Source organism: Brachyistius frenatus, unplaced genomic scaffold, assembly GCF_029030835.1.
Source record: "Brachyistius frenatus isolate BFR_SWC_R1_liver_20210118 unplaced genomic scaffold, ASM2903083v1 Contig_139, whole genome shotgun sequence".
Classification (NCBI taxonomy): domain Eukaryota; kingdom Metazoa; phylum Chordata; class Actinopteri; family Embiotocidae; genus Brachyistius; species Brachyistius frenatus.
Genome location: NW_027210738.1, coordinates 653,572 through 665,314, shown reverse-complemented (window position 1 = coordinate 665,314; position 11,743 = coordinate 653,572). Strand labels below are relative to the sequence as shown.

General features: G+C 41.2%; 1 protein-coding gene across 1 annotated transcript in view; it reads left to right on the top strand.

The window, feature by feature from the left end:
* Positions 1 to 397: 397 nt before the first annotated feature.
* syt9b (synaptotagmin IXb) overlaps positions 398 to 11,743 on the top strand; it is a 35,410-nt gene continuing 24,064 nt past the window's right edge. The window contains exon 1 of the mRNA XM_069715194.1: positions 398 to 1,154. Within this exon, the coding sequence (XP_069571295.1) occupies positions 1,007 to 1,154 (148 nt within the window). The 5' untranslated portion in view covers positions 398 to 1,006. The remainder of the gene's footprint in view (positions 1,155 to 11,743) is intronic.

Genomic DNA, 11,743 nt, shown 5'->3' with positions numbered 1-11,743 from the left:
TGTATCGGTAAAGGTCAGACTCGTGCACGCGAGGGGGGCCCTTCTCAAGTGTTCGGGGCCCCTTTGAACATCTGCTTTACCGGGGAGCACATGGGGGATGGGGGGGGGGGGCTATAACCCCATTACTCGTGTTTACCTGGCGAGAGGAATCAGATATTTGATTTGACTCAGTAAACAAAAGAGTGAGAGCTGTGATTTTCCTTGACATTTTCGTCTTCCGGGAAACAAAGGCGCAGAATCTCTGCTCTGCTCTGTGGTGGGAAGGCTGATGCGTTGGATGGCAGGGGGGTGGGGGTGGTGGTGGTGGTGGTGTGTGTGTGTGTGTGTGTGTGTGGGGGGGGGGGTGTTGATGAAGGCAGAACTTCCTGTCCGTCTCTTCGCATCCCAGTGCATTGAGAAATAATTGAGCGCCCAGTAAAAGCCGAGCATTCATTCAAGGACTGCCGAAGCCCGAAGGCTCACAAGTGTAGTGATTCAGCAGCATCGCGGAGCAGGAGATAGAGGAAAAGAAATAGAATAAAGGAAAGAAGAGAAAGCAAAGCGGGGGGAGGGGGGAGGGGGGGGAAAGAGTAGGAGGAGGAGCAGGAGGAAGAGAGCGAGATCTGCGCGCTGGTTCTGGTTTGGAGCCGGTATTTCAACGCTGAGCAAAAAAAAAAAAAAAAAAAAGAAAACACGCAAAAGAGGATTTTTTTTTTTTTAATTTATTTTTTTTAAACCCGTGAAAACTTCTGATCGTTGCTAAAACCTTCTACTTTTACTTAAAAACCAACTAAAAAAAAAAAAAACTAAAAAAAAAACTCCGGTTTGAGTGGATTTCGTTGGATGCGACGAGCGCGCCGGAGCTATCCACGGGTGTAGCCGTCTGTGGTGCTTCTCGTGCGTCTTTGCGCTGGCAGAGGGGTTGCGAGTGAGTGAGTGTGTGTGTGTGTGTGTGTGTGAAAGAAAGAAAGAGAGAGGTGGTGGATCAGCCGGAGTGGCCGACCAGTCAGGAGGATGCTGGAGGGCAATGCCTGCAGAAAGAGAGGATGAGATTTGTCGAAAGGCGCTGGAGCTGCTGTCCGACCTGTGCTCCAAGGGAGAGGTGCAGGACGACAACTGCCTGGATTTCGTCTACTACTTCAGGGACTTGGCCAGACCGCGTTACACGGACTCAGGTCAGGCTCCCGTCAGTTCTTCTTCTCTGAGAGTTTAAAAGGAGACTAAAGTTTTGTATTTTTAGCAACGTAACCATGGCAGCATGCTTAAATTGATATTCTATGTTTTGAGCTCCAGGGGCTGATTAAGAGGAGTTTTTATTTTTATTTTTAGAAAAAGCACTGAACAGACTTTTTAATCCTCAAAAGGAGGTGAAGCCTTCGGCTGGCATGCAGTTTCTTTTGAAGTTCATCGAGAATTTAAGAGAAATACTAACATCTAACTTTTATTTGAATTTATTATCATTTTGCTTTCATAAACCGATTGCATCTATGCAATTAAGTGGTGTGTGCATACATTTATAAGATTCATTTACACTTGTGCCTGTCAGTCTGAAAAGAAAAAAAAAAGAAAAAAAACCCTGCTAGTTGCATTAACAAACACCACATTGTGTTTCACTATGCTCCCAGTTCACTGCAAATGCAAATGTGGAAAAAAGAAGTGTGAACTGTGAACTTGTTGCTTGCATCCATTAGCACCAGCAGAATCCAGAAAGCATTTCAGATATGTGTGTGTTTGCAGCATCCGTCGTCTCTTCTTACGCTCAGACTGAATGGGAGTGCTGGTTAGATTTCTCTTTTTCTTTCACTCTGGAGAGAGGCAGAGTGAGAGAGAGGGAGGAAGAGGAAGCCCCACCCGATATTCCCCACAACTTCCAGTGTGCAGATTGAGCTTCAGCAAAAAACACAAAGAAAAATCAGCAATCGAAAGACAACGACTTGTGGAAATGGCTGAAATTTTCCTCAGGATTGCAGTTAAAAACAGTCAGAAGGAATTTGCCCCCAAAAAAACACCTGAAAATCCACCTGAAACTTCAATAATAATAATAATAATAATAATAATAATAATAATAAACTTTATTTGTATAGGACCCTTCCTACAATGCATCCAGCTCAAAGTGCTTTACAGCAAGGAAATTACACGCAGTGTTTCACATATAAAGGATTATTCTAACATTTTTGTAAAGAAATAAAATGCTTAACAACAGATAAAATGCACAAAATGAAACATAAAAAAAAATAAAAAATCTAGAATAAAGCAACATACATTTTAAAGGCGCTGTAGTTCAACCTGCAAGAGAGCTTCAGGAGTAGCTAGTTAAAGGCTAAAGTAAAGAGATGTGTTTTAAGTATTTACTTAGCCGGCTTCCCTGATGTCTAACAGGTAGTTTGTTCCACGGCTTCGGAGCAGAACCTGACAAAAGCTGAATCCCCAATTTTCATTCGGCTGCTTTGCGGGAACCTCCAATAAACCAGCAGCGTCAGATGATCTCAGTGTTCTGGAAGGCACATAGTCAACCAGAGAGTTAGAGATGTAAGTCAGTCGGAGCCCATTAAGAGCTTTGCATGTGAGGATGAGGAGGAGGAGCTTAAAGTCAATTATCTTTAAAAAAAAAAAAAAGAAAAGGGCTTTTATTTCTATTTTAGGTTAAACATCAAATTCGCTGGCATACTATTAAAAGAAGGCTCCTAAAAAACACCACAAAATCAGAGTTTTAAAATTTATGTACAATCCCATAAAGCTGCCTCTACTCTGCTGTTTCGTAGAGTGCATACGTGCACATCAGCGCATGTATCCGACTACGTTAACCGTGCATATATGATCTACAGTGTACATACACATGTTTACGATTTTTTTTTTCTCCCCTCCTCACTGCATGCGCGTGTTTACATGCATGTCGGCTTATTGCAGATAGCCGCAGCCTTTTAAACATGCTTACAATCTGTCATTAAACATGTATGATGAAGCTACCAGAGTGGGTTCCCCTGAGGAGCTGTGACCCACTTCCTCTTGTATTAGACTGCTCTAAATGCACGAACACGGCTCCATCCCACACACAACTGCCCCCTTCGAGCATCGTGGGAAAGACGCAACTTTTTTTTTTTTCGTTTTTCTCTCAGACGCTAAAAGTTTTGGGGTTTTTCACATTTTGTTTTGGGCAGTGTCACAGTTTTGAAAGGCCCCCCCCCTGTCCAGCCGGGGACCCGAACAAGTGGTGTCGCGGTCCAAAATAGAGCCGCTGGAGGAGTTTGTCTTTCTGCCGGCGCCGTAAGAGGCCCATAATGGGCCCGCGTGACACCTTGGCGTGTGCTTTTTGATTCACTTGTCAGTGCACGATTCATATCTTAACCAGTGAATCTTGAATTACATGTACGGTCGGTGTTACAGTAGGCCATTTAGCATTTGTTTTTGTTTCTTATTTTGAAAATCACATGCAAAAGGAAAGGCTGGAGTTGATTACGGATTAATAAATGCCCTTAAATAACTTTTTAAAGAACACAGTTGCCCTTGTTTGCCAGTGGGAAGCCAGTGAGGGATCACGTCTACCGCACCAGCCATCCTAATAACTGTATAGTTGTTATACACCTGTGAGAAATGGTTGGTGGGTGGGTGTCTCCTTGCTAATAACCTCATCACAAATTTTTCGCAAATACAGGCAAACAATTTTGACATAAACAATATATATGACGAGTTTCCAAACCCTAAATGAAAAAATAGAATTACCGCCGAGCAGTTGCATGCTTCCGCTTAACACTCAAAATTGTAGTTTACGCGCATATCTGTCCAAACTCATGTAGATGTTGCTGCAAAGAAGCTGTAAATTCTAAAACGGTAATGCTTCACGCACAACCTCAACCCCGACAGCACAGAAGATATATAAAATCACCATAATTTGCAAATGGAAATTAATGACAAGGGTGATGTCACTAATTTAGTATCTGTCATAGATATGAAATGTGGTCATAATCTTCCCTTTTGCTCCTCAGTTTTGGTGTTGAATAATAGAAAAACTAATAATAATGATTTGATCCTATTGGAATTTTGAGTATTTTGAGATATTTATTGAGTTATGGCCAACCATATGTTTAGCGAGATCACAGTTACCTTCGACCACCAAAGTTAAAGTCTGTGCCAAGTTTTAAGAAATTCCCTCGAGGCAGAGATATCGCATTCACAAAAATGGGACTGAAGGAGAGGATGGACATGTGGTCATATTGACCTTGACCTCTGACCTTTAATCACCAAAATATATTCACCTCATCCTTGAGTCCAAGTGAATGTTTGTGCCAAATTTGAAAAAGGTCCCCTGAGGCAATCCTGAGATATTGCATTCACAAGTGACCATGACCTCTGACCACCAAAAATGTAATCACTGGATTGTTGAAGCCAAGTGAACATTTGTGCCAAATTTGAAGACTTTCCTTTTAAGCGTTCTCGAGATATTGCTCATGAGATTGGGTCGATGGGAATGTTTTTGCCAAATTTGAAGACGGACAGACGAACCAAAAACATAACTTCTCCAGAAAACATAGAAATATGAAAATCTCCACGTGAATTAATGGTCAACTTCACTCTTCTCCGGCACTTGGTGAAGTTGGGCTCTGTAAAACACCTTACGAAAAATCGAAGGGCTACATATTTACTAAACTGGCATTTTTTTTTTATAGCAGCACGTATGATTTAGTGGCATCTAGAGGTGAAATTGCAGATTGCAACCAACTGAACACCCTTCGCCTCACACTTCCCTTCCAAGCATGTAAAAAAAACATTTTTTTTCTCCTTTCTGTCCGTAAGATCATTATTATTTTTATTATTATTATTAGTATATTATTAAAAGACTTAAAAAATAAATAAATAAATAAATTAAAAAAAATACTTAAATATGTTCATGTTATGGTTTTAGGTCAATGATTTCCTAAAACAAGCTGCTAAACCTCTCTTGGTTTATGCAACTGATGTGGAATGGTAAAATTATTGTAATACAATGCAAAAGCATTTACTGCTGTCTCTTTTCTCCAGGTGGTTTCCAGCTTTGCTCCCTCTGTGTTTCTCTACGGAACAGATTTAATACTAATAAGTATGTTTAAGTGCTTCATTAAACTGCAAGCTCTCAAAACATTTAGCCGCCATTGTGTGAGGAAGATAATATAGCCTACTCATTCTGACAAGTCTGATTATCTCTGGGCTTTATTCATGCAAATCAAATGCAAATTCACCCAAATTATATGGGGACTCCCACAAACATCTCCACAGAACACAGTTTTCGCTGTAGAAAAGGGTTGGAAATGGACTCGAGAGAAACTTTTTTCAGATTTTGGCTGGTTTGGATGTTTTGCTGGGGTGGAGTTCACAACAACTATTCTGAAATCCATTTAGAAGTTTGTACGTAGTTTTAGTCAACTACTGATTAGTACAACAGAAAATATTTAGTTTTGACATTGTGAATACCACATGCAGGGGGGGCGTTCATATGGACTCGTGTACGCGTTAAATACACCTCCATTTTAATCCAAAAAATGTCAATTAGTCCATGAATCATGACAAAAGCTTCATCTAACTAAAATAAGCTGACTGGTGTTACCTCGTGGCTTACTTCAACGGTGGTGAATCGAGCTAGCATGTCACAACTTTATGTGACAACTGGAAATAGAACCCAAATGCCGGACAATAAGGCAAGCAGGGTGAGTTTGGAGATTTTATTCATAGAGATGGTGATAATAAGGCCTACTGACCGGCAGGTAGACAGGTACAGGAATAGAATCTCAGCTGGTGAGAGGATAATGAGAGAATTGGCAGCAGGTGTGGAGATTCTGGAGATCAGAGGTTACTGAAGGACAATTCGAGTGTGGAAGTTGAGTGGTTGGATGGGAAAGTTTTGGTGGACCGAGAAATTGCTGGTTTGTGTTAACGGAGGAATGATAAAATGGATGGGGCAATAATTTTTTTTTAAAAAAATCAGCATTTGAAATGCACTTTATATTTTGCGTCAAACTCGGCAATGGTGACCCCTTGAAATGCTTCCGTGAGCCTGCAGTAACGAAACATTGAGTCGGGGCGAGGTGTTTTGATTGGCATTTGCATTTCCTCTTTGACATGAGCAAGGTTGGTGCACCGCGAATTCGTCCCCACAGGGTCAGACTGTCAACAGCGAGTTCTACTGTGACGTTCTGAGGCGCCTGAGGGAAAACATTCGGCACAAATTGACCTGTACTGTGACGCAGCTGCAATTAGGTTGCAATTGGGACAATCGTTGCTCCCCACCACCTCAACTCACCAGATTTAGATCCATTGCGAGTTCTTTCCGTTCCCCAAAATTTGTACACAAAAGTTTGATGTTTCAGATCCGTGTTCAAATCGCAGATGCGTCCAGATCAGTAAGTTATAAAAATGCGTGTAACGCAGGTGCTGATGTTGATCAAGCGACAAAACTTTGAATACTTACTCACGAAGGTTATAGCTTGTCCGTGCTCCATGTACGTCACGGTGCTGCTTACCGTTCATGCACGGCAGGAGAAGCCTCTGAATTTTTTGATTGCCCCTCGTAATGTTAACTTTGTTAGCCAGCGAAGTATTTGTGCAACAGTTCCACCTGTTACTGGGTGTGAAATATTTAACAACTTATCAATACATAAGAACTAGTTTGTGTGGTATAATCCGATTTGATTTTTACATTTCCACACATCGTAACTAGTTTAAGTATGAATATATGAACAGGTGGTGCAAGCAGATCCTGGTCAGACCGTTTACATTTCACAGACTTTTCATTCTCAAACACGTCGCTAACAGCATGCAGAGACCTATTATGACTTTTTTTTTTTTTTGTGGCAAACAACTGAATGAAACTTGATTGTCTCATATTCCCACACTCTAAACCAGAGGAGATGAATTACAATTCACAGTCGCGGGAACAATGTTCGACTGAAGTTGAAATGCAGAGGAGCACTCTCATTTCTTGATCTCCAAGACGAAAGATTGATTAAATGCTGGGAGAAATTGGTTAGGTTTCATTACACCCTTGATTGCATTTTCGAGGTATCGTTGCCAGGCAACATAAGATTATCAGGTATTTGGTTTAGAAATCTCTTGAGCCTCTGGTGATGTTCTTGAATGAGCACAATAAAGTTGATGGCTGCTCTCTTATCCTAATTTAAAATTCACTTGCCCACAAAGTTCAAAGTTCTCTTGAATCTCCTTCTAGGATGAAAACTATTTTTCCCACTTTGCCCTCTAAAAGTATTTTCCGGGATTTGTATCCTCCCTTCAGACCCACTCTCCCAGGACCTTTCACCTCAAGTATTGTCATTTATTGACCCACTGCTGACTCGGATGCTGCAGTTTATTGAACTGTACTCAGTTGCCAGGCTCCCCGGAGGAAGGTTCTACTGTACATAGAAGGTTTTAATGAGATGGCTCAGGGGTGAGGCGCGCCCTCTGACAGCGGCAAGCACTAAGCTCTGCAGAAAACAATAAATCGGTCATAATCATTGGATCCCTCTGCTTTATCTGCTTAATAATAGTATTAACCTGGAGGCTGTGTCATTTTATAAATATTATACTCTCCTGGAACGCGGTGTGTGTGTGGTATGGTTCATTCTTTCAAAGTCGGCTTTTTAAATGATGTAATTTGTAGTTTAATCGAAGCCATGGGTTCAGTTTGACCATCTTGTATTACAAAATTTATGAAGTGGAATGTGAAGGTGTTTCCGTATAAAATCCAAAGTGATACCTTTTAAAGACGAACACACAAACCCCCTCAACAAAAATGCACCATGGCGTCTCTACTCCTGTAATAGTGTCAGACACTTATGGGCATTTACATGGAGATATAAAACTTGTGCGTGGGACGGGAAAAAATAATTACGCGTGCTCTTCCGGTGATGTTTACATTGATACAGTAGTTTAATTGCAGGTTATTATCTGCATAGGTGGGCTGGATAGTAAACAGGAATAAACTCATTGAGAGTGATGTGCCGGTAATGAACCTTCTTCAGAGGCACGGGGTCCTCGGTAGCCACTCATCACACCTGATGCCCGCGACCACGGAGGATGATACCGCACTGAAACGGCAAAAGTAAGACACGCCGGACTGCGTGATTATTATCATGATGTATAGAGCTAATAATAGGCAGCAAAAGGTACCACAGAGCGTAGTCGGCGTTTATACGATTCAGCAGCACATGATTCATGAACATTCGGCGGCTATTCAGGAGTAGTGTGAAATCAGAGATTGTTATTAGGCACAATAATCAGTAATTCCGTCACATTCTTGCAGTTATTGTCGATTTTTCAAGTTTCACAAACCTCTTTTCACAAACCTCAACTTTTTCCAGACACGTGTGTTTTTTTTAAAATCTTGCAGTCTTCTTTAGCTTCAAACGATCTCCTCCAGACTCTGAAAATCCCTTAATACAATTCTGCCTCCAGGTGAAGCATGGCCTCATTTTTTATTTTAGACCAGTACTTCATACCGCCTTTTCAGAAATCTGCTGGTCTTTATTGGTGTCAAACGTTCTTTGACTCCCTCAGTCTAAGGAAGTCATTTTAAACTCCCGGGGCCTCATTGTTCAAACATAGAAAGACCTTTAAAATCTGTGCATAAAAACCGGCATTCAAACGTATTATCAAGTTGTCAGGCTGAAGAGTTTATGCAAAGAACTGTGTATGAACAGTTGATAAATGATGCCTGTCGTAAGTTCACATACCTTTTTGCCTCTGGTGGACTGCAGAGAGCCAAATGTGTGACTCCTTCCTCACAAATTGTTTCAAAAAGATTTCCGTTGGGTATACAGATCTACCTCTTCTTTAAAACAAAAGTGAATACATTTGGAGAAAATGTCTGTCTGACATGGACATACAGTATTTTAGAAAATCCCAAATGTAATCAGTTGAGATTGTTGGAAGACTTTGTTGGCGTTTCACAAACCCCTTTTGGATGTGAATTCATCAAAAAAATTCCCCCGACAGCAATCTGCAAAGCCGGGCCTGCGTTCCAGGGAAGCTCACGAACGCCTGATGATAATGGAGGCCGAGTGCAAAATGAATGAGACAGTGACGAAGAGAAGGAAAGAAGAAGAAAGAGCACCGGGGAATTGAGAACGCACACAGGACACAAGACTAATTCATCAATCAGCGGGCTGACGTGTATTCCCTTCCTGTGCCTCGATGGCGCACAACAAAACATGGCATGACCACGGGACAATTGTGTGCGTGTGTGATCAGTGAATCTGTGCCTGATTGACTGTTGGCCGGTGGTGAGGACTTGCAATTATCAAACGGGTAACAGGCGTGTTTCCTCCTGCCACTGGCACTGTTCTTGGGTTGCCAACATCAGTGCACCACTTAAGCAATTAGATTGATTACCATTCATTTTATACATGAATTGGCCCCAGAGCACGAAGCTTGTTGATTTTGGTGATCTTAATATCTGTTAGCTTCATTCAGAACCAACATGAGGTTAGTATTTTCTTGTAATATTTCCGTTCGTACTTGGATGTACTGTAGTTCCTTCCCCGAGTGAAAGAGTTCGTAGAAGTATCGCGGGGGTCTTGTTGACGAGTAAGGGCAGGACGGAGCGGGACTTCGTCAGGCGGATCAGTTCGGCGTCAGCGGTGAGGCAGGCCCGGTGCCGGACCATTTTGGTGATGAGGGAGCTGAGCTCAGAAGGCATCGCTTTGGATTTAACTAGTCGATCTATGTACCGGCCCCCATGTATGTTCACGAGGTTTTTGGTGGTAGCGGCTGAAATGAGCTTCCTCTGCAGCCTTCGAGATGGGGTAAGGGTGCACCGATATCCGGAGGGAGCACAGGTCTAACTGATAGAAGACACCGGGGGAGATCCGGAACATGCTGCAGGGATTACATATCTCATTAGGCCTGGGAATGCTTTGGGATCCCCCCCCCCCCCGGAGTTAGCTTCGACTGTTACCTAACCACGGATTTGCGGAAGAAATGGATGGATGGATGGATGAATCAAATTCATGGTGCTCTGAAGATGAACCCTCATGAATGTATTGGCCCTATGACTTTTTATCTTGTGCTATTAAAAGGTCTGAGCTTTGATTTATCGAGTAAGTCCCACTGATTCCAGCAGGAGGTGTGGGACGTCTGTGCATTTGATTTAACCGAATGATGAGTCTGTGAAGAGAAGGGGATTTTTCTGTCCCGCACACAATTTTTAATGAATAAATCCTTATCCCTGCTTGGAAAACTCTCCTTACCCTGACAAGTGTGATGGTGTGACTGAATGTGTGAGAGTGAGGGCACGCTAAATTAAACATGTGGAACCAGCCGGACACTTTCACAGTTTCATGCTGCAGGCTCTCTTTCTGCATCACCTTTTCTGAAGGTTCAATACAAAGAAGCCTTTCTGGATAATCAGCCAGCCTAGAGCATGTTGTTGATTTACACAGCGCTTCATCAAAAGGAGATTTAGTTCCAAATCAATAAAAGCAGCCATCTGTGGGTCTGTTCACTTCGGGCTTCTAAGCCTGATTTTCTTCAGAGGCAGGAGGTTCTATCAGGACAATCCATTTGCATTGTTGGACACTAAAAATCAGACTCTGATTTCCTCTACTGATGGTCTTCTTGGTGGGGAGATTTTAGCATCTGGAATGTGTTGCTTATGTCAGGTCTTTTCTGTGCAATAACTGGTAGGATTTATGAAGATGAATTGTGTCTTATTTTTGATTAAATGTACATAAAGATTAGAAAAGCATTTCTCTTTTGAGCATCAAAGAAATAACAAAACAGGAAGAAACTAAATAGATTTTTGCTCAAACACTGACACACAAAAGAGTTTTGAGAACATCAAGGACAAGATGCTCTGCAATGTTGTTTGCAGACAAACTTTGTGCAAACACCAAACTTATATATTTGCAGAATTGACCATTTGAATGTTGCATGAGCAATTCATTCTAACAACCTCAAACAAACCATTTTGATTTCATAATTTCATATTTTTTTATGAAGAGAGTGAAATTGCATTGAGCTCATTCAGAACCAGCCGGATATGCTGTACACTTACCATACTAATAATGTATTATGGAAAAATGACCTTGGATCTATTCATGAATGGCACCTATTGTATAATGTGAATAGTTTATTTGACACAGTAGGTCTTTGGTTTGAAGCAGAAGTTGAAGGAAGCAGAAATGACAGCCGTTGATAATTAACAGATCTTCGTGATAAAATTATCCTGACGAGATTTGTATAGTTCTGGTTTTAAAAGGAAATATATAGGATCACACAAACCTGCTTAGCTACTATAGCTGCCTGATACAGAGGACAACTAAACAAGAAGTACAAAGGTGTATGATATAGAATATAAGATATTCTAGTCAAAATTTTAATAATATAAATTTTGAGATCAATTTAGAATAAGCTTTTAAATTTCAGATAAATCGTATCAATGAAATTCCTCAACTGAGGCTAATAAAAAACGGATGATTCTAGATGTTCAAAAACTACAACCTTCAGATCATTTATCATCATTAATTAACCTGACAGAGAAGATGACATCATATCAAAACATCAAATCATTACAATGTCTAGTAATCTTTCCTTAAATTGTGCACGGTCCTGCAAGATGCATGTAATTCTCAACGGAGCAGAACTCAGCAGCACACCTGTATTTTAACTCCACTCAACAGAATGGAAATTCTCTGTTTCAAGCTTCATAAATCACAAACATTTGCCTCAGCTTTTTTTCCGTCTGTTATTTAACCTTTGAACCAGTATTTTTTTCTGAGCTTTGTTGTTTTGTGTGTGT